General features: G+C 43.6%; 1 protein-coding gene across 1 annotated transcript in view; it reads left to right on the top strand.

The window, feature by feature from the left end:
* Positions 1-375: 375 nt before the first annotated feature.
* LOC142563734 (uncharacterized) overlaps positions 376-23,818 on the top strand; it is a 71,297-nt gene continuing 47,854 nt past the window's right edge. Inside the window, exons 1-5 of the mRNA XM_075674334.1 lie at positions 376-631; positions 1,203-1,279; positions 1,497-1,575; positions 5,350-5,467; positions 19,355-19,494. Of these exons, the coding sequence (XP_075530449.1) occupies positions 566-631; positions 1,203-1,279; positions 1,497-1,575; positions 5,350-5,467; positions 19,355-19,494 (480 nt within the window). The 5' untranslated portion in view covers positions 376-565. The remainder of the gene's footprint in view (positions 632-1,202; positions 1,280-1,496; positions 1,576-5,349; positions 5,468-19,354; positions 19,495-23,818) is intronic.

The raw sequence follows: 23,818 nt of genomic DNA, 5'->3' as shown, positions 1-23,818 counted from the left end.
GCGGACAACAGCTTTGATGCTCCGCGCCGACGCGGCGAGTGCCGCGGGGGCACTCGCACTCGCGAAGCCGCGCAAGAACTCGAGTTGGACGACGCAGCAGGAGGGTGTAGATGACGACGGACCTTGTAGATAAGCGCCAGTAGTAATTACGAACCGCCAAAGCGGTCCATAAACAACAGAGTTCCAGTAGCGGGGAAGAAAACCAGCAAACGGGGCGAAAATCCGGAGCTACCGTAAAGTAGTTCAAACCGGTTTGAATAGTTTTTGCTAAACTGGAATGGAAACCGGAAGGAAAAAACTTTAGTTTGACACTGCGCCAGACTGTGCCAGCAGCATCTCTAAAATATATCGCGGCAACACTGGATGCCCGGTATTCGTGCACTTGGCGTCTAGGCACACTGTGTATCCGCGCTTCCTTTCGCGTAACCATTGTTTGGCTTCGCTGTACCGTCGATGTAGGCAAGTCATCGTTTTTGCATTTTCGCGCTCAGACCGTACACTAATTGGTACTGCTGAGCACAATACCCCACAGGCTCTGCCTCCAAGACGCATCAAGCCAAGTGACATGTCGGTCGCCTTCGCACAACAACAGAAAGGGCGGCATAACCCAAGTCCAGCTCAGATACAAAAGGTTGGTATTTTCTTGCGGTATTCAGGTTGCTAAGACTTATAAAATATGTTAAGCAGTGCTTCAACTTCAACGTAAAGTGCTAGAATCATGCTAGCGGCTTGTATTTCTTGAAAGACGGTTAGTTGGCGTAGCATTTTGCAAGCGCATTCATTATGTGCATAGTGTTCTGACAGGCACGTTATGCGGTTCTTTTAAACGACCATAAAGTGCATGGTGTAATTGTTCGTTCTGTTTCTAGTAAGTGCCGCTGTGTGCGTGTCTAGTAAAGAGTTTCGGTACTAGAAGGCATGTGCTGTCACGCCTTAAGTGCCTGAGGTCTGAAACCAATATGGCAACAACACCATGGGGACATATAATTCCTCAAACTTCAACACTTTTCGGTAACTGTGCAGGTATTGCTCTGTGCATGACCAGTAAAAAACTTCGGTACCAGAAGGCATGCGTTGTCAACCCTGAAGTGCTTCTGATTTGAAACCGGTGTAGCAACAACACATCATGAGAAAATGCGCTCCGCTTCTGTGCTTTTCAATAATTCCGCCTCTTCCATCTTTTCCTTTGTTGTTTGCTGTAGATGCTGGATGAAAATAGCCAGTTAATACAAGCTATTGTCGACTATCAAAACAAAGGGAAGGCTTCGGAATGTCTGCAGTGAGTATGCATTTTCACGCAATGCTTTCGTGTTGCAAATGTGTCGCATGTGTTCAAGGCGCACCACTACTCTAATGTTGAACGCACTTGTTTTCTCTGTTCTGCAAATGTGCCGCGTGTGTACAAGGAACACCAATATTCTAATGTTTAACGCACTTCTCTGTTTTGCAGTTGGGCTTCTTAAAAAAAAATGTGTGGTTTGCTTTCTGCCTTGTAGGTATCAGCAAATTTTGCACAGAAATCTAGTCTACTTGGCATCAGTGGCAGACGCTGGTCCTGTGGTGCAGGCATCTATTGTAAGTATCGTTTTTGGGCACTCTAGGGACCATATTTATTTATTTATTTATTTTGTTATACTGTCAATCCCGTCTGGGATTTTTACTGGAGTGGGTTAGAAGGGTCTGTAGACATTGTAGTACAGGCATTTACATAAAGAATACAAAAGACTACTTAGTGGGTGTAAAGGATAATAGACCTATGTTAACAGCAATAAGTATGACAAAAATATAATGCACAATCAACTTATTTCAATTACAGATGATGTTTTGCAAAAAAAAGAAAACATCGATGGCATTATCTGTAATTTCACATCAGAATTCCAAAAACACTTGGTAGTTAAAACAGTGATAAACACAATGTTGATAACATCACTTAGTCGTGAATGACAGTACTGTTGGGCCAGCAAATTCAACAAATTTGTCAACAGTGGGCTGTGCGACTACCGTCTGGGCTAAAGCATTCCAGTCGCGAACAGCTCGTGGGAAGAACGAAAAGCTAAATGTATCGTTAGTGCAAGAATATTTTTGGAGTGTAAGGTAATGCTTGTGACGGGTTTCTCTGGATGTGTTATAGGAAATATAGGTGTTAGAATCCACATGAACCTTATTATGCAGGATGAGATACAAAAATTTGAGTACGGCATTGCACGACTGCTTAGTGTATGAAGGCTGATCTCGGATACCATCTGAGTAGGCGAGTCGGTACACCTATATCGGTTACAGATAAAATGTGCGGCTTTTCACTGGACAGCCTCAAGAGTAGCTATTTGATTATGGGCAAAGGGAAACCACGCCACGTTCGCATATTCTAAGACAGGACGTATCATTGTCACATAGGCGAAGAGCTTAGCTTCCTTCGTAGAGTATCGCCGGGCCCGGTTTAAGAACATAAGCTTTCACATCGCTTTGCTTGCTACATGCTCTACATGAGCCGACCATCCTAAGTCTGATGGTATAATGCCCAAGTACTTATACTGAGTGACCGTGTCAAGTATAGTATTATCACAGCCGTATGTAAAAGTAAGCTTGGATTTCTTTTTTGTTACTGACATTGAAACTGTTTTATCGAAGTTGAAGGCCATTTGCCAATTTTCACACCATTGGGCTATCAAAGAAAAATCCTTATTAAGACTAGCTTGGTCTTGTCGGTTTAGTACTTCTCTATACAGTACGCAGTCGTCTGCAAAAAACCTAATCTTGAATTCAACCTGATTAGTTATGTCATTTATGAATAAAAGGAACAGGATAGGGGCCAAAACGGAACCCTGGGGTACACCAGAAAGTACTGGCACAGATTCAGAAGTGTGGGAGCCTAACTGACAAACTGGCGACAGTCAGATAAGTAATTGCTAATCTAACAAAAAATTGGCCCATCTCGTAGTATATGTTTAAGCTTTAGAAGTAGTTTAGCATGGCAGACATGATCAAAGGCCTTTGAGAAGTCTAGGTAAATTACATCTATTTGTTTCTGGTCGTTAATTGCTTTGGAGAAATCGTGTAGGATCTCAACAAGTTGGGTAGCGGTAGACAGACCAGTCCTGAAGCCATGTTGGCAGGCATGGAGGACATTGTTTGCCTCAATGAACTCTGTAACGGATTTTAAGATATGTTCCAAGATTTTACAGCATGTACATGTGAAAGAAATAGGCCTATAATTTGACTGACAAGAAATATCGCCTGATTTGTAGACGGTCTATGTTTTAGCAATTTTCCATTCTGCTGGAATATAAATCTGTGCTTCTGCTGAGATGCCATGACTACACCAGATTGTATTTCATGTTAAGTTTGTTCTTGAGGCCTAAGTCATTAAGATTATGCAATATCGCCCATTATGGAGCCTTGTATACGAATAAAAGGTGTTGCTGTATGTTTCATTTTAATACCAGCAGTAAAGCTGCAATGGACCGTAAAGTTAGTGTTCTTATATGTTGTATTGGTGCAGCGCACTTGTGCTGGTTGCACTCAGCTGCTCTGATGTCCCCAATCACAAGCATTTAAACTGTGGCAGCACCAAGGTACACCCTATCACAAAAGCTTTTTACAGCACTTCACAGAATCTTGAGAAAATGCAACATTTGGTTTTAACTAATGCATTGATCCTTGAATCAAAAAGCCCAGTGCATGATTTTTGTACCAGTACTACATTTCTAATCTATATTCCAGGTTGAGGGGTGAAGTCTCAAAGCAGTTTATCATGCGTGAAATAATATCTGAGTGTTCCGTTATTTACTGACCGCTGCAAGATAGCCAGACTTAGCCTGTTTCACAAAATTTACCACCACAATCAACATCTTCATTCTCTCCTCATAGTTCCACCGGTGTTGGTACCACAGCAGCTTGACGATGCACACAAAGCTCATATTCGCCATTGTAAAACAGTGAAGCATTTTAATTCATCTTTACCAAAGATTTGCCATGAATAGAATGACCTTCCAAGTGACATCGTAAGCATCACTGATTTATCCAGGTTTAAGGAAACTATAACAAATATTTTTAGTTTTGCGTAGCGATAGTGTTATTTGTGGTTTGCAATGGTTGCTGATAACAATTCATGATTAAGCACTTTTGTTGAACTGTGCTTATTTTTTTGTTTCTGGTTTCAAACAGCTGCAACCTCCCATTATTTCTGATTATGCCTTTTGGTTTCCCTTGGTTTTGTAATTGTACTCTTTTCTCGAACTTTTGTTCTGTTCTTTCTTATTTCAAAAGTTTGTACCTGTTGTATGTACTGATTTGTATATGAAATGATATGAAATTAGACTTCTGAAATGTAGGACAGCCTGCTATGCATGAATATGCCCAGCTGGCTTTCCTGTACTAAGTGTTACAGCCTGGATTCACCGATTTTCGCTTACCTTCATGAGGCTGGGGGATAAAACATATTTATCAAATTAAGCAAACCACAGTTGGTCAGAGGCAGGCATCCAAAATGTCCCCACAAACAGTTCATAGCAGTTTTCACTGAAACAGGCAGAGGCTATTGCTGGTGGTTGGTTCATACTTGTAGAAAAGGCTGGGCCTATGCAAAATTTTCGAAGCAGCATAAAAACTTTCTATGTCTATTTGGCAAGCTAAAATTTTTTATATACTTATACATACTCGGTTTTGTCTATTTTCTATGGCAGTTCTTGCCTGACTTTATTAGGTAACCTTGCTCGCAGTCTTTTTTTTTTTTTTACTTTTTTTTTTGCGTTTATGTAGTGGTCGTTTGCCGAGTTTTATTCATTTGAAACTTTTTTGTAATGTGTCAGCATTTGGAAATCATTTCACTATTTCGAGCAAGATGTCTAGTTCTTGTGCATGCTTGCTTCTTTTGCTTGTGTCTGACCTCCTGTGAAAGCCATAGCCACTCATGAAGCCACTGCTACTTTTTGGTTACCTGTGCAGGCAAGACTTCATTGCTGAAAGCCAATAAACCTGAAAATGCACAGTATATTCGTTTATAGTCTGGAAAGCTGGTAGCGCACCCGCCGCGGTGGCTTGGTGGCTATTGTGTTCTGCTGCTGAGCACGAGGTCGCAGGTTTGATCCTTGGCCACATATTGATGGAGGTGAAATACAGAAACACTTTTACACAAATTCATGTGCACGTTGAAAACTCCAGCTGGTCAAAATTAATCCAAAGCCACCCACTACAGCATCTCTTGTAACCCTCTGTGCAGTTTTGAGACATTAAACCTCACAATTAGATTTTTTACACTAGGGGGGCTCCTGAAGCTGAAAACTTTAGAGATTCATGGTAGAGAGAAATTATGGCAAGATCAGGCTGCTTCTTGCTGTTTATCTATCGCAGCCACCACCATGTGGGCCAGGAGGTCCTGATCAAGGAGGTAGCCCTGCACCAGGTGGTCTCATGCCTGGCCAACAGTCCTATGGCCCATCTATGCAGTCACAGCAGCAAACAGCTCCAGGTAGTTGTCGCATAAATTAAGCTTGCTATGTAGTCCTGTGTCCCCAATTGCTTTGCACTTTCTTGAGCAATACATATGTCAAGCCTTTGGGCATGTTGTATGCATTGCTGAAAAGATTGTTAGAGGTCTATTACTTGTCTAGACTGCGTGGTGTGGGCTGTGTTTTATATTTAATCACTTTGTGTGACCAGAGAGAGTGTAGGCAGTATGCTTTAGTTCTTTTTTGTCTGGCATAGCTTCTTTTTGTAACTTCAGTGAAGCAGACAAATTTTTTATCTACCTCAGAATAGCATGAAGGTACAAAGGAAGCCCATACGGGTTTCTCAGAAAGAAAGCGTTGTTGAAGAAAAATTCATCCTGGTCTGAAGATGGAGGGTAATTTTTTACTTTCATGAAACTTGCTCATCCTTGTGAATTTCCACAGAACTTGTTTGTATTATTCTTTGTACCAACATTGGAATCATTCATTCATCCTCAATCTGCGACCTGGTTAGCTGCCATAGTAGAGTGACTGCTCCCGAAAGGTCTCAGGTTAAATTCCCACCTTTCTTTCTGTGTAACCAATATAGATTTCCTTAAATTTGTGCTACTCTGAGCTGAATTACAAATTTTTCCTTATCCTGAAGCTTTCCCAAGCTTTAAGATTTCTACAGAACTGATTTTCCACATTCAATATCCTTGCACTTCGAGTTGTCGATTTCAGCCTTACCTCCTAGTTAGTTCGGATGGTAAAGCCACCGCAGTGGAAAAGCGTTGGTCTTAGGTTTGATCTCACAACCGGGATGAATTTTTTTAACATTTTACAGCATGGTGTATCATTAAAGTCCTTTGTTTTCTGGTTTTATAGCTTTTCAATTTCAGGAGGTAAAAAATCGCCGAGCTTTAAATACGAAAACTGGGTAAAAATCTGAGCTTCTGCATTCTGGCACGAAAACTGGGGAGAAATCGGTGGTTTTGTTTTCTTGCAGACCAAAACTTGGAATTAGTCTGGTGACATTTACTAATGACTAATTTTTCTGTCCATGCTTATTCCCATTGATAGTCCGCTATTGACGGTTGCAAATTTGTATTTTGCCACTTTCCTAGCGCTCCGAGACAGCTAGTGCCATTTATTGGGTTATATTTAGGAAATATTTAGTCAGTATCAGTTTTCATTTTCCGCCATACGCGGATTTTTAAAACGCCTCTGAAAAGGGGGCATGGTCGGCGCTAGTGGCACTTAGTTTCCCAGATCGCGTAAGCACCGTGCATCTGCGTGCAAGTTTTTGGGCTTTGAAAGCAGCACTGATGCAGAAGGCAACTTTGGTTTGTCGTATTTCACAGCAGAGTATCGCTTTTTTCACCGAACTGTTTCAAAGCTGTCGTGTGCCGATATAAAGATATCCTGCGTGTTCTAAAGGTCACAGTTCTTATCTGCAGGGTCTTAACATCCTTCCATCGGGATAATTTGCTGGCCACCGTACAGGGAGTTTTGCACGGAAAGACAGCGGGCAGTCGACCTCGGTATATCGCGCGTCACTAGAGTTAATGGTTTCTTTTATATCTCAAGAAATTTTTTACATAGAAAGATGATAATTGCTGGAGTATTGCACTGGTCCTTTACATTGCAAATGCATATTCTGAAATTTTTTAAGGTCTTTCTGTGCAAAGCAACAATGATGTTACTGTATATTTTTTTTCTACAAAATATTTAGATATCTTTTCTTTTTCAAGTTCTTTATAATAAAATTTTTATTTAGGATTAGTGCCTTTTGGAAAGAGGATTTCTTCCTCTTCAATTTGATACCGTACACTTTGGTATCAAGCTTGCTCTGTGATAGAAAGAAAAGTATTTACGTGACTACCCAAACACTGCTTCTTTTCCCATGGGCAGGAAAGTGTTAACACAAACAGTGGTCTACTATTGGACACAATCGTTTTATTTACACGAGGGAAATCACTCGCAGGAACCTTTAATGGCAAAGAGCTGCTTGCAAATAACGTGACAAACTCATCTCCATAAGTCCTTGTCAGGTATTAATATATTCAAAAGAAACCATATAACTAATAACCGCAAATATAGAGAAGGGTTTGGCCATATGTTCTTTACTTTGTTTTCTGCACTTTTTGACTAAGAAAAGTGTAGTACAAAAGGTATTGCACATGGCCAGGCATGCTTCTCAGGAGATGTGCTTTTCCTTATCTTGCAAGCCCTTGTTGACACACATGTGTTTTGGGAGCATTCTGTGTTGATCCTAGACTTGTCAGTCATTTCTTCCTTGTCTGTTGTGATCTTTTGAAAATCAGTGGAATACCAACAAGACAAATCAGCCACCCTTCTTTGAACGCAATATAGTTGTGTAAACATCCTTTCAATGCCATAGCTGCCATTCGCTAAGCAGAGCAATGTCTGAGCTGCATTGATTCTCTTCCTTGCGCATTACCACAGTTTACATGTGTGTGACATGTGGGAAATAGTACAATGCAATGTGCCATTGCTGTATTTATAGAAATGCTGCTACTAAAAAAGCAACAAGCTTTTGTTCACTCAACCCGGTAGGCACTGGATATATTAAGTTTCTATAACTCTCGGTATTTTGCTGGGTGTTAGTGCAAACAAGGGCATATACAATATTCATATTGTAAAGGCATTTATTAGTCACCGGCGTTTGAGACTGACCGTTAGAGCAGGGCATGGACTCCCAGCATGGACTCCCCGTTAGAAAGTGCTGGAGAGGTCGGCCCACTGTAGCGTACTTCTTCTTTGCTACAGTTACTCCTGGGAATGAAAATGGAGCCATCCGGTGATCTAATAGCTCCTCACTATGAGTGAATCATAGTACGGCTCGAGGCGCTCGATGCTGACGTCTCGTCCATGACAGCACATGTCCAAAGACGGTTCAATGGATTCGGTCATGTAGTTGGCAGGGAATGTGCATTTCACGACATGGTAGGGCTCTTCATACTTGGGTAGTAGTTTTGAAGAGGGCCCAGGTGCAGCAGAAGAAGCCAAGAGCCACACAAGCGCTCCAGGAAGGAAGGTGGGCGCAGAAGTGATGTCACTGTGAGTGCTCTTCTGGCGGTCTTGGTCATTGGAGGTAAAGGCCCGAGTGAGATTGCAGCACTCTTCAGCGTGTATTCCAGTGGCAGAAATGGGCGCACATTCAGATGTATCCGACTGGTATGGCAGAATTGTATCGATGGTGTGCGACGGGTACCAACCGTAGAGTAAGAAAAAGGGTGCAACACCGGTGGTGCTCTGAGTAGCGGTGTTTCACACATAGTTCATGAAGGTCAGAATGACGTCCCTATTTGTGTGGTTGGAGGCGACATACGTGGCAAGCATGTCACCAAGCTTACGGTTGAAGGTTCCGTAAGGCCATTGGTTTGAGAATGGTACGCCGTAATTGTACGATGAACAACATGGCCCTCTTTAAGAATGGCTTCAACTACTTCGGACAGGAAGACACGTCTGCGATCACTGAGCAGTTCCTGAGGGGGCCCATGACGCAGGATGAATCGACAAAGCAGGAAGGAGGCAACATCGCGTGCTGTAGCTGCTGGGAGGGCGACAGTTTCAGCGGATGGCGTGAGGTAGTCAACCGCCACAATGGCCCAGCGGTTTCCAACCAATGTCAGGGGAAGGGGTCCATACAAATCGATGCCGATGTGCCCAAACGGCCAGGTAGGGCAAGGTAAAGGTTGCAGACCATCTGGCAAGAGGAGGAGTGGAGATTTCCGGCACTGACAATTGGGGGGCACGAGCAAACGAACTTCTGAACGCAGCTGTACATCCCTCGCCAGTAGTACCGCCGTAGAAGGTGCGGGTATGTTTTGAAAACTACAGAGTGTGCACACTGTGGATCGGTCTGAAAAGCTGCGCATTTCTCGGGATGCAGACTGCGAGCTACTACTAACAACCACTGGCGTCTGTCGCGGTTATAATTGCATTGATGAGGCAGGTTGTCGTGAATGCAGAAATGGTGAGCTTGACAATGCAACGTGTGAGTGGTTGGTTATGCTGATGAACCAGAAAGCAAGTCTATAAGGGAGGCAATCCAACTGCCCTTGCGCTGCTCAGAAGCAATGGTGGTAAGGTCTAGCGAAGAAACAGTGAACTGGAATAGTAAGCAGCAGGCATTGTCATCAGGTAAGGGAGAGCACGAGAGGGCTTTGGCGTCAGAATGCTGGCGTCCGCTGCGATACAGCACACGGATATCGCAGTCCTGCAGGTGAAGTGCCCATCGGGCAAGATGGCCAGAGGGATCTTTCAAGGACGACAGCCAACATAGTGCATCGTGCTCCGTCACTACATCAAATTTTCGGCCATACAAATAAGGCTGGAACTTAGTGAGAGCCCAGATGATTGCCCAGCATTCTTTTTCTGTCACAGTGTAATTGATCCCAGATTTCATAAGTGTATGACTTGCATAAGCCACGACAAACTCGAGAAACCCTAGTTTGTGCTGGGCAATCGCAGCGCCGAGGCCAACGCCGCTGGCATCTGTGTGCACTTCAGTAGGGGCTGTCGGGTTGTAATGGCTCAAAATTGGCGGACTCATTGGCAAACAACGGAGCTTTGTGAAGGCCTCGTCGCACTTGGATGACCATGAAGTGAGGGGTTCATTGCTTCTAAGTAGCTTCGTCCGGGACAATATGATGGCAGCGAAATTGCGGATGAAGCGTTTGAAGTAAAAGCAGACCTATGAAACAGCACAATTCTTTGATGGGCATTGGCTTAGGATATTCGGCGACGGCCCGAAGTATGGCTGGATCGGGGAGTATTCCATCCTTGAATACAACGTAACCTAGAATTGTCAGCTGCCGAGTTGCGAATCGGCACTTCTTTAGGTTTAGTTGTAGGCCAGCATTTGCTAAACACGTCAAAACACACCGGAGTCGTTGAAGGTGCGTGGTAAAGTCGGGAGCAAAAACTACAACGTTGTCAAGATAGCACAAGCATGTGTGCCACTTCAAGCCATGTAGAACTGTGTCCATAATGCGCTCAAATGTTGTCACATTACGAAGTCCAGAAGGCATTGTGTCAAATTCGTATTCGCTGTCGGGTGTGACAAAAGCTGTCTTCGCCAATCGGCATCTGCCATGGGTACTTGCCAATACCCTGAGCACGAATCTAGAGAAGAAAAGAAAAATGTGCATTGTAGACTGTCAGTCACTTCGTCTATGCGCAGGAGAGGGTAGGCACATCTGCGAGTGATCATGTTGAGGCGCCGGTAGTCCACACAGAACCATCTTTCTTCACAACAAGGACGACAGGGGATGCCCATGGACTATTAGAAAGTCGTATCACCTTGCGGCAAAGCATGGCGACGACTTGGGCCTGTATTCTAAAACGTTTGCCTTCCGCAAAATTATCGCCTTGGCCATGCTTCTGCCAACGGCGTGCACTGATTGGCAGTCTTAGCAAAACCGGAAAATAAACAGCGTCATCTAGTAGTTCCGGCCTATGTCATTTTAACATCATGGTGTTGATGGGTGCTCTTGACATATACTGACTTAACGAACACGTCTTATGGTGTTTGGTTGGTGGTGGAGTGTAGTAGAGATAAGGTAGGTGGTAGTTTATAGTAGCCTTATGGGTGGGGCCTTACACGCATTGTTTCGCGGCGATATTTGTTGATTCATTTAAAATAAAACATTTCACACTTCTTTATACAATTTATTTTACCTAAAGCAGCCGCAACCAACCGTAGTCAGTGTGCAGAACCCGTACTATGTCCACCACACTTGAAAACAACACACCCGAGCCGCTCTGCACTCGCACAGTGCGGTCTCTCATGCGATGTGAAGCGTTCGACAGCGCGTATTGGTAGTGCACGCTGACGTCATGGGTAAACAGTCACTTGATTTATTGACCGTGACTATCGCAGAAGGTGAATGTTTGAGAATACAGCCCTTGTTCGTTGATTATATGATGTTCTACAGGAGATACATGATACAGACGTTGCCACAATGGCGGTTGTGAGCCAGTATCAATCCAATGAGTAAAAGTTGACGTCCTGCCTAGGGAAGATTGCCCTACATCGAAAGAACGAAATTCTTCTAAGAGGCACAAAAGCTGAGACCGTGGGACCAGTCTAAGGTCATCGGCAATAGAAGAACCGAACACATCGCTGGGTGATAGGTCACATGTAGAAACGGCACTGAGCGCACTAGAACTAGTACAGTAATGGTCATCAGGCATGTCCATAACTTGCATGTCTTCGATCGCTTCTACATTGCCAAGACATTCCCCTCGGAGCAGCATCACAGGGTATGGCAATGGGTTGCAAGCGAAAATGGTGCTGGAGCCCTGTGGGATTTTCACTGTTGCAAAAGGTAGCAGCAGACCTTTCCGAGTGAGAAAACGGTCAGATGGAGACAGTAGTGCAACAGCATCTGAGATTCCACTGCAGTACAGGAACACTACCGTTAATGCGTTCGAAGGAAAGTGGGAGTCTGCTTGGACAAGTAGTCTCCTTAAAAGCGAAGAAATGTCGGTGAGCGGCAAATGTAACAACGGCGAGGGTTCCATTTCAGCCCGTGTGCAATAGATAATGGCATTGTGGTGCAATCGTCGGTTTGCTGGAATGCGTCTTCAGCCATGGTTGAGCATACGGTACAGGATCAAAGTTCCAAGATGGACACTGTAGGCTGAAGCACCCTCCACCACTTGCAGAGGAGTTTATTAGTCAGTGGCATTTGGGACTGACCGTTAGAGCAGGGCACGCACTCTCAGCATGAGCAGCATTCCCCGAGCAAAAGCGCTACAGATTGACCCACTAGAAAGTGCTGGAGAGGCTGGCCCACTATAACATCCTTCTTCAGTACAATATGTCATTATTATTATAATTATGATTATCTTAGCCAATTGCTCACAAGAGGTAGCTAGCATTCATTCATTTTGTAACACCTGCATTTATTATCTTTTATGAAAGGGCAAACTGCGGGGAGAAATTCGGTTTAATCCAATTTGCATAAATTCTGTTCAAGGTGCAAACATCTGGAATTATCTAGTTTTAACCGAAAACAAAGGACACTGTGTGTCATGTGTAATATGCACAGAACAACAACTTCTAGCATAACAGAATGAAGAAGTAAGAAAATTCTGCATATTTACTCGGAATTTTCTTTTCTAGCAATGAAATACATAGTGAATTTAAAACTTGTAGAAATTCGAGTAATTTTTTCTTTTAAAATGAATGGTGGCAGTTGAGAAAGGTTTGCGAATAAACAGGTTATTTCCACAATTTATAGACTTCCAATAGGCATATAAAAATATGGGGTGTTTATTTACTGTTTATTAGCCTACTTTGATGTTTTTATAAAGAAATACATTCTGGTGATTCTTAGAGACAATTATTAATTGCTGTATCATGCATGATACAGCATGCAGTTATGGGTTGTTTTGTGGATGAAAGAGATTGGTTGCCTCATTTGGTGCCAAAATATGAAGTTCATACAGGTTATACTCTTTCTTAGCATCATTATTGGTGTCGAATAAGTAAGAAAATGAAAATGCCAGCAGGGTTTATGAAGGTAGCGTGGGGCCTGTCACATTCCGAGAGCTAAAAACAGCAGTAGCAACAAATAATTCTTGGAAGAGAAGGAAGGTTTTCTTTTGGCTTGTATCTAACTCCTAAAGACTCTGCAAACCAAAAATTCACATAGAATCAAGGTCTATGAATGTTCCAATAGTGATATTGAAGCTATCGTTTAGTCATTCAAGGAAGACATAATCAAATTTAATGAAACCTGTGCAAGCTAGAGCTGTGAAAAATGCACTCCATTTCTGAAGGAGACTCTGAAGTGTTTTCAATTGTTCTGATGTTTTTTGCAAGTTTTCTTCAATTAAGATATCTTTCTGCACGGTCAGAAAATATACCCATAACTGCAGGGTGTATTATATATAATACGTGACAATTTTGGCTTATAACATTGCTATCAGGTGTGTGTTTCTTAAATTGAGGTTGGTTTAGGTGTATCTGGCCTGAACAAAGGCTTGTTGAATCTTTTCACAAGAAAATAAAAGTTCATGATTCATGGTCCTTTGTAACTTTGTGTTACTATTAGGTAGATGACACATTCCCTTTCGTAAAACTTTCTCCACCTTGACGATTTCTACAGAACTTGTTTACTATATTCAGCAACTTCACTGAGCTTTGGATTGAAATAAGTGAGAGGCGTTGAATAGTTTTGGTGGCAGTTTTAGCCTGTTGTCGTGGGCTTTTAATAAAAAAGCACGAAATAGGACTCTTGGAGGCTGCCCACAGTGGTAACTGCATCATTCCTCTTTCTTTATACAGTTGTTGGAAGAGTTCTTTGCAATCATTTTTAAACTGTGCCGAATCAAGGGTTCTCAAACGGGGTTCTGTAGATGACATTCTGGGGTTCTTTGAGCAGCTAAATTGATCTCAAATGATGCTTCCCATGCTTTTTCTTTTTTTAATCTAGTGGGGTACTTTTGCATACCAGATAAAGCAAATGATTAGTGGGCCCGTGTTAACACCTCTGCCGTGCACATTTTGTTCATGCGCAATGTTGGAGTCTGCAAAATATGTGTGACAATAGGCTCAAGGCTCTCCAAGCAAGCAGCTACAGCTGAACTAAGTAGTCTCTGTCTGGTTGGCTGTTGTGGCTGATGGACAATTATCTAGGTTTAAACAAACATGCGGGGCACATTTGCATATGATTTGCACTCTGTGGGCACTAGTGGCAATGCTGCTTAAATGGTACCAATCTGCACCATTTTGTTGAAGCTACTACATTCATACTGCGAATGAGAAACTGCACCAAGAGGAGTTGGGGTCAACGCAGGTGATGGGGGCTACCACCTTATTTGCAAGGGATGTTGTCGTCATAGGTCGGCAAACTTGCTCATGAGTCGACTCACTCTTTCCGACCCTGAAGTCCGAGTACGAGTGAGTCTAGCTGTATAGGAATTTGGTGAATCTGAATCGGAGCTCTGTTTATTTTGCCAACCTAAAAAAAGCATGCTAAAGTAGCAGTGATGGTAGAATAAGGAGTGACTGTTGGGCAGTAAAGCCCTCCATGGTTGCAGAGCTTCTTCAAGATACTGTTTGGTACACAGCAGTGGCGGCCTTGTCACAATCAACCTTTGTCACATGCCCTCAGTTAGATTAAACGTTGATGAAATTAAGCTTCCGCCGTCAACATCACTGCTAATTATCGTCACCCAAAGCAACCAGCACAGAAAGTTTCGCTTATATCTAATCGCACAGTGCATTGGATCTGCGTAATTTTCTCTTTGGTGTTTAACCCTTTCTTTGCTAGGAAAAAATGGCCCTTTTGAAGGCTTTAGTAAAGGTTTTTCTTTGAGTACACCAACAGGGCAACAATAACAAGCTACATATCAAGATATAAAGCTAAAGAAAGATATATCTTAAATATATAAATTCTGAAGACCCATGTTTGGGTCTAATACAGTCAACGACCAATTTTTCGGACCCTCTAGGGAACGTAAAAACGTCCGAAAATTCAGGCAGTCCGAAAAAAATGAATGCATGCAAAAAAACGCACCATCTTTTTCTTTTTTTCTCGGATCTAGAGGTGAAGGGCGAAGTACCAGGCTTCCGAAACCCTGCCAAAGCATCAATGAAGGTGCTATAAAAAGAGGCGTTCAAAAACTGTATGCAGCCGACTGCCGGTTTATTATGTGCATGTGCATCGTCGGGCAGCCAGTGTCATTGATGCAGTGGCTTGAAGAACTTGTTGATTGTTGTTTGCATGGCGTTCCGGTTGCATGCGATCATATTCGTCTCGATCTGAGCTAGGGTCATGTCAGCACTGTACACCGATTAAAGAGTCAACAGTGCTCGCATCAACTCGGCGCTTGTAGGCGGCGCAGTCAGTCAGTCGGTTCTGCGCAGAAGTTGAGCTTGTTGTCAGCGTCAACTGTTCAAAAGTTATTTCCGTGGGTACGGTACTGCTTTCCGCGCTTTGATGCCATCGGCGCGGACGACGAAGACAGAGTGGGGGCCATCAAAGGCAAGCGAAATCCTCAAGTTGCGAACAGTGGAGTTCGCTGACGAGCATAGAAGCACCTAGGCATAGCGTCGCAGGGCACACTTCACACAACCACACACCATGCTAGCCAAAACGTGGCCTGCGCAAACAAACGAAATAGCGCCGCTCCGAAAACTCTGCCGGAGGTGGAAGTGTGGCCATTTGCGGCGATGAACATAGCCAGCGTGGCCAGACCAAATCAGTGTGTGACGGCTAGATTCGGCTCGTTATGGTTCAAAGCGGTGATATGCTTCGGCTGCAAGTCGATTTCCTTCGCAAGGGCGCTTCGCAAGGAGCCAAAGGACCTTCCGTCGCGTCAAAAAGTCCAGAAAATTGGACGGCGGGGGGTTCGAGCGTCTGAAACTTCAGATGTTCTTATACATTGATTCTATGGGGCTCGTGGCGGTGCCACGAAGACGTCCGAAATATCAGGCATGCCCAAAAATTTGGGCATCCGAAAATTCAGCTGTTAACTGTATGTGACATAATTTGTGAAAAACTAACTATACAGAAAAGTACAAGAAATGTTTACAATGTTGTGCTGACAGCATAGAAAGAATAAACCAGAATATATTTCTAAATATACTGTAATGAAGAACGCTTGAACGTAGGCAGCAGGATTGCCAACAGCATCGCGTGGCACAGATGCTCGAGCTTAGAGACTGTGCTCGGTGAAGCGCTCTACCCGTCATTGGCCTGTCGTGTAATAAACATCTTTTATAATTGGTGGAGGTGCTGGGTCCCTTTCAACTCTACCATCCTGGAACTCCGCACTCAGACGCTACCTTCCACCATGGCAGACGCCGACCAGCAGACGCTCCCGCTGCCACCTGTTCTCTGCGCTGGCGCTATTCGCCAGTAGGATCCTACCCTCTTCAGCAGGACAGGCGACTATGACGTTGAAGATTAGCTTGCGTCCTCCGATCGGATGAGCGAAGATTAGCTTGCGTCCTACGATCGGATAAGCACTCATAACAAATGGGATGACTCGACCAAGCTAACCGTCCTTTTCTATCTCGCGGACGTGGCCAACCTCTGGTTCAAGAACCACGAGGCGGATTTCCGAACATGGGCTACCTTCAAGGGGGCTTTTGCAGCAGTATTTAATCATCCCGCCGTCCACAAACTCCAAGCTGAGCAGCGTTTGTGCACACACGCGCACGACACGGGTGAAACATTCACCGGTTACATAGAGGACTTTTGTCGATCTATGTAAATGCGTCAATGCCACCATGTCTGAAGTGCACCAGATTAAGTACATCGTGAAAGGAATTGATGATGATGCCTTCCAAATGCTACTGGCCAAGAACCCGAACACTGTTGCTGACATTATCACCCTCTGTCAGAGCTACGACAAGCTACGCAAACAGCGAGCTTTGACGCGGCCTCCTCCTACAACCGACGCGTCAATCTCCAGCCTGGCCATTGGTTCCGACCAAGCGTTGCTGATCACGCAGATCAAGGCCTTTGTCCGCGAAGTCGCACGACAGCTGTCTCCTGTAGCCTTCTCCCAGGTGCCTGCTTGTCCTTTGCCATCTGCTCTGTGCAACATCATTCAAGGAGAAATTGCAGACGCACCACCGGTTGCTCCCCAGCAGCCTCTTGCGGCTGCTCCGCTAACTTATGCTGCAGTAGCTGCCAGGCCGTGCCAAGAGCCAGTACGACCCTTTCAGCAGCTTGTGCACCACCCTTCTCATCCCATCTCCTGGGCCGGTCCTCCTATTGCCAACCCATGGTGCACGCATGACAATCGGCCTGTTCTTTGCATGTAGGTATCCCGGACACGTCGCAAGGTTCTGCCGCCAGGTGCAAACAATCCACAGTGATCTCCGGGCGCATTGTTATCCGGTCGACTCCAATGTAAACTACACTCCATCCGACCCACCGCCATCTCGTACTCCGACTGATTGATATAAAGGAGGTTTATTACATGACGGGCCGATGACAGGTAGAGCGCCAACTGGTTATATGAGGATGCATCAGAATTAAGAGACCAATGTTGTCCTCGCAAGGGCTCAGTGCTCAGCTGCCAGAGTGCTTGCTGTCTTAGCAGTCACTGAGTGTGCACATCTCTGTACGTTTGCTGAAAATAGACTCCGCAGGGCGAGACATTAAACTACTCATAAAACTTAAGTCCACTCCTTATTGGGTGCAAGGACACATGTGGTGCCATCTTCTGGAAGTGTGCTGATGACATGGTGTGCGCGATAACGGGTGGCGTGCTCCTCATAGTTTGGTGCCGGCTCTCAAATGAGCCACCACATAGCCACCATCAGGTACAAGTGCCTATGATATAAAGGAAGTTGGTAACTGTGAAATAACTTGTCCTGGGCAAACTGCAAACACAGAACGTGCCGTACCTTTACAAAATACGATTTGTAGCCACAGTGTGTGGTTGTTGCGAAGAAGTCTACCACGCCAATTTTTCTTGCATGACGGAAGCAAAATATATTCTTACTGTACAACTTTCTGTAAAACAGCAGCCAATGTCATTGTACAGATTTTCAATTAATGTTTTCACATAGGCATCAATCCTATCATGCCATATTTCCATACGCTGAATGGTACCACTTGTGTGCTTAGTATTTTTCTTTTTTTGTTTAGTTGGAACGCATTTTTTCAAGATCACCTGTGCAAGATAACACAACTGTTTGTTCAGATGAAATATATGAAGAGGCAAACATGACTTGCACGATAAATTGAAATGGCCATGTAGTTAATTAAAATATGTACTAATAAACATTTTTAATTATCCACTCGTTCAAATTTCGAAATTTAAACTGATACACTGTGAGGTCATATTTGCCTAAGAGAGATCCTGAGAGTAGCATCACTTTCAAGACAGTCGTCCCCAAAATGTGCTAAAATATGTGTTGATGTTGCAGCTAATACTGTCCTGAACTATTAACTATTAAAAGGAACACCAATATATTTCGTACCACATTTTTGAAATGCATATGTCAAAATTGGTGCTAGTCTTGGGACCTTGTTAAGCAGGCATGACTTCACAACTGCTCAATTTCACAATTTCAACATGTAACATAAAGTGAGCAATTAAAAAGTTAATTAATGAATATTTTAAATTATACCTACCTGGAATTCCAATTTGCCATGCAAATATCTGCACCTTCCTATAACTTCTAAACAAGCTGAATTGCACTTTTGAGGTGATTAACAATAATTGTCTCCAACAAAAAGATGGGGCTGCTGAGCACGAGGTCGCGGGATCGAATCCCGGCCACGGCGGCTGCATTTCGATGGGGGCAAAATGCGAAAACACCCGCGCGCTTAGATTTAGGTGCACGTTAAAGAACCCCAGGTGGTCGAAATTTCCGGAGTCTTCCACTACGGCGTGCCTCATAATCAGAAAGTGGTTTTGGCACGTAAAACCCCAAATATTATTATTATTAACAAAAAGATGAATGAGTGAATGAATGAATAAATAAAAAAACCCCCGTATATTTCGCCTAAATTTATGTACTTGATATAAGACTTCATTCCAGAAAAATGAGAACGGACAGGACAAGGTGCGCAACGTCCAGATTTTGTGCCATTTTTCTTGCACTTTTTTTTTCATGAATTCATTGTGATGTTCGGGGAGAAGCAGTGTATGAGCATGTCGCATGAGGAGATAGGGAGCGTTCCTCTGCACTATATGAAGGCTGGTTGGGTTCTCCATTAGCCAGAAAGGTTGACCACCCTTGCTCTGGGTAAAAGTTGTGATTTATAGAATTTTGGCTTTGAAGCCACGTGGGATGTTGCACAGACTGGCTGCTGCAGTTTATTATGCAGTCTCCGGTGATGACTTGCTTGATTAGGCAGTTGTAGTGTTCACCCTGTGTAGTATGGTAGTTGGGCTGCAGTTGTCTGTCTGTTATCAAGGCGGGCCTGGAGCTGGACAGCAGCCTCCCATGGGGGGCCATGGGATGTCGGGCTATGGGCGGTCTGGGCCCCCTCCACCATCCTCCGGTATGGTCAGTCAGCAGCAGCCTATGCCAGCACAGCAGCCGCACCACCAATCGGTGAGGCTTTTATTTATTTGGACGCCAAGCATTTTTTTTTCTTCATACCAGGCACTTTGTGTTATGGCTCTGTCTCACCTCATTTTGGGCTCTTCAACAACAAAACGCCGGAAATGCTGGGATAATAGTCAACCTTATCACTGCATATCATGTGCATCATGTCGCATAGCAACAAGTTTCATATAAAAGGCAAGATCATGCCAGGGTGAGATGGCCACCATTGCCCACCCCCCTTGGGCCTGCCACTGCTGTTAATGCATGCCAAGAGGAAACATTGCCAAAGTATGTACAGACAGTGCTACAAACTAAGCATGGGATGAATGGCATATAGTCTCTGCAAGCAATGCGATTGGTAGCGAGATGAGTGACCTGATTCAATACCTTGGCAGTGCAAGGCCTAGCAGCAACGGCAACTTGAAAATAAAGGATGCTTCTCAGGCATACAAGAAATTGCTGAGGCTGGTATAACGAGCAGTGCGCATCTAATGAACCAATCCTCAATGTGCAAGCTTAAAGGGAAACAGAAACTCGAGTTGTTTTGTAATTGGAAGATCTGACAGTATAATTTCAGCTCGTGAAATTAGTATCTCGAATTCTTCTCAATTGTGCATTTTGAAGCGCAGCAATCGCAGACTAAGTTTGTCGTAGCTCCAACCCCATTGTACACTGAGTGTAGTGGAAAAAGATTATGCAAAAGGACGCCACCTTAAGTGGCATCAACATAGGGTTCAAGCCGTCTACCTAGTTCGCCATTTGAAAGCATCAAGGCAATAGGCTGTCCTGCACATTTTTTTATCTTCCTCTAGTGATTTTCACAAAAAACGCGCTTAATAATCATGCATATTTTTCAGATATTGAACACTGTTGCTTGCATAGAAAGATTATGCTGTCTGTTCTGCGCAGTGTTACTTCTGTGCCATTACCGGTAATTACTGGATTACTGGTAAAGCTCCTTGAGCATGTCATACACACCCAGATCATCAACTATCTCAAAGATCACAGCATCATATTTAAATATCAACACAGTTTTTTCAACAGATTTTCTTGTGACACACAGCTTGCTGGATTTACTAACAACTTGTTTACTTTACTAGACACCAGGATTCAAGTTGACACTTCGTTTCTTGATTTTTCCAAGGCATTTGATCGGGTTCCCCTAGCATAGGCTACTACCAAAGTTATCTCAATATTCGCCCTCAAGTTCTAGCATGGATTATAAAGGGACACTAAAGGCAAATACTAAGTCAACAGGGACTGTTTACATGCCATACCAGAAACCTTGCAATGCTTGTTTCGTGCCAAGAAAAGACTTGGTTTACGAGAAAATTGCATCTGAATAGTCCAAATACCTTTTTCGAAATTCAAATCACTTTTCAACCAACCGGGGTAGTGGTGATGTTGCATACGCCATCACTACCCTTTGATGCCGTCGTTGAGTAAAACGATGTCCGACAGATGGCAGTACCGAACCAAGACAGATAGTCGAATTCTCGGCCACTTGCGGTTTGTGCGATTTTTGCTAGCCCACAAAACCAGTGCAGGGTCGAGCGAAAATGAAACCTTTCGACTGCCTGCATCATTTTCAAGGGTAATTTAATGAGTTCATTTTTCTAAAGATGAGATAGAACTGGACAAGTAGCATTTTATTTGACCTTATTATACAATACAAGGAGGTTTTTTGCAACGAGTAATTGAGTACTAATGACAAAATTTAACTGAGGAATGTTTTCGTCATTGGGCAAGTGCTTGAAATGTCCCGGGGGAGTCTCTAATCATGTCCTGCATTTACCTCAATTGCTCAATTATTAAGGCTCTGTTCGTGATAATGTTGACACCTTAGAGATTCTCAGGTCCTAGGGCACTAATCTATCACTTTAGCTTGACATAGTATTTGCCTTTAGTGTTCCTTTAAAGACTTCCTCTCATCTTGCATTCAGTTCACATCTCTCAATGTTCTAACTCTTCAATGGCTCAAGTCACATCTGGTGTACTGCAGGGGAGCGTGCTTGGTCCCTTGCTCTTTCTCATACTTATTAATGATTTACCCATTTGTGTATCTTCCCAAATTAGACAGTTCACTGACAACGGTGTTGTGTACCGAGCCATTAAAAGTGACACTGACCACCAGTCATACGAAATGACTTTGATTCAATTAACACTTGGTGTTCATCATGGCTAATGACCCTAAACCACTATAAGACAAAGCTTGTATCCTTTACAAGGAATTCTTACCACATCCTAACCACATACACTCTTAATGACATAACAGTTGAGACAGCTTCCACTTACAAATATTTAGTTCACCTTCAGTCTGACTTAACCTGGAGCTATCACATTGATTTGATTCTAGCAGCTGCTAACGTTCTCTTGAACTCTTAAATCGTAACCTCGACATGCTCCTGCGCACGTGCGTAAACTTGCTTATATTACCTAAATCCAGCCAAAAATCAAGTACGCTTCAACCATATGGGAGCTGGATCAAGCCTACATCATCAACATTGAATCCCTGCAGAACCGTGCTGCTACTTTCATTTCTTCAGATACATAACTCGCATTTCATTAGCGTTGCTGCGTTAAAAGCTTGTGCACATCTTGATAACCTTTCCCATCGTCGCAAACTTGCTTGCTTCACTCTTTTTCACAAAATTCACCATCATCCGTTGCTTCATGACAATTTCTTTCACTCACCCTCAGCCGTTTTTTCACGCTGCGACCATCCGTTCAAAATGCATCACATGTCATACTTCAAATTTTCCCAAATCGTTCATACCCGAAACCATTATTGAGTGGAATTGGCTGCATCCTGCAATCGCAACTAAAATAAGTGAGACTAATTTTTGTGAACTTTAAAAAAATAAATAAAGTGATGTGTAGTTTTTCTGCTAGTTCTGCTCTGTTCACCACCATGTGTCTGACTGTCTTTTTTTTTTTTTTTGCTGTTTATTATGTTGCGTTTTTTCAATATGGTTTATTGAGTGTTGTTCTGCGACATTTTGATTCTTGTTGCCTGTTGATTTATCATGCTTTTCTAGTTTTTCATGTAATTTCCCTATGTAATACCCTCATTGTGAGAGTCTTTAGGGGTCTCTTGAAATGAATAAATTTGCAATGCTGCAGTTTCCAACAAGCATAACTTTCATAGTTGTCAATGTGGTGATAATTAGAGAATTTATTTAAAACAATATTGGCTTGTTCGAAACACTTCCTCGACTGCTACTACGATAAAACCCCATTGCTCATGCATATAAAATGAGCACCACTGAAACTTGACCTAGTAATATAAATGGAGCCAGTGGAAGTGGCCAAAAGAGCTCTACGTTCACCTTGCAGGTTTACATCAAATTTGCTCGCAGTAACAAACCTTAGCACAGAGTTACCCTTTACCATTACAACAATGGTAACCAGGGTGTCTACCAACCGGGAAAACCGGGAATTCTCAGGGATTTTGAGTAGTCTGGAAAAAGTCAGGGAAAACTCGGGGAATTTGGGCCTCTATCAGGGAAAATTAGCGGCAATTTTATTGAAAGGGTCGAAAGTCGCGGTAATGCTGGCTCGAGCAACAGACAGGAATCCTAATGAATCGTCTTTGACGCCCTGTCGTCGGCTGGAGGAGTTGCCATTGTACAGTCAACGACCGACTTTCCGGATTCCCGATAATTTGGACGGCTTCGCGGCACTGCTACGTACCCAATAGAGTCAACGTATCAGAACGTGTCAAATTTCGGACGCAAGAACTCTTCGCCGTCCGATTTTCCGGATGTTCTGCCGTGACCGCAGGTCCGAAACGGCATTAATCGAAGCCACCACCGCTGCCATTTTGATTGCCTCGCAGCCTCGAACCGGCACTCTCGCACGCAGATCTGCTGGCAGCCGTAGCCACCACTGCGGCAACGCTAGGCCTAGCTGCTTCGACGTTCGCTATGAAGCTTCTTGCCATTGGGTGCTGTGCTTTTTATTGAGACTTCGCTGCTGTCAGCAATGGCATGGACTCTGCCTTTGTGGTCCTCGTGATTGGCTTAGAAGCTTGGAAAGCATGGTGCGTTGCATAATGCCGGTTCCCAAAAGTCAGCTTCGCCTTTGCACAGAAATGCTACTTAGTGAAGCATATGCAAAAGTATTGCAGTGAAGCATAACAAGTGTGCGAAGGGGCTATTGCCACGGGACACAGTATGTATTCCTTAATTATACACGCGTGCACCTGGCATTTCCTGTCACAGTACGAGCACTGATATGCCGAATTAGTGTACTGACAGGCCTTCAGATCGTTTTCGAATGTGCCTGTGGCGGTTTGAGCCCTTAAGGGCAGTATATGACATGCATTTAT

Source organism: Dermacentor variabilis, chromosome 1 (genome assembly GCF_050947875.1).
Source record: "Dermacentor variabilis isolate Ectoservices chromosome 1, ASM5094787v1, whole genome shotgun sequence".
NCBI classification, from domain to species: Eukaryota; Metazoa; Arthropoda; class Arachnida; order Ixodida; family Ixodidae; genus Dermacentor; species Dermacentor variabilis.
Note: the sequence above shows the minus strand (reverse complement) of the source record. Positions and strands in the feature narration are given on the sequence as shown.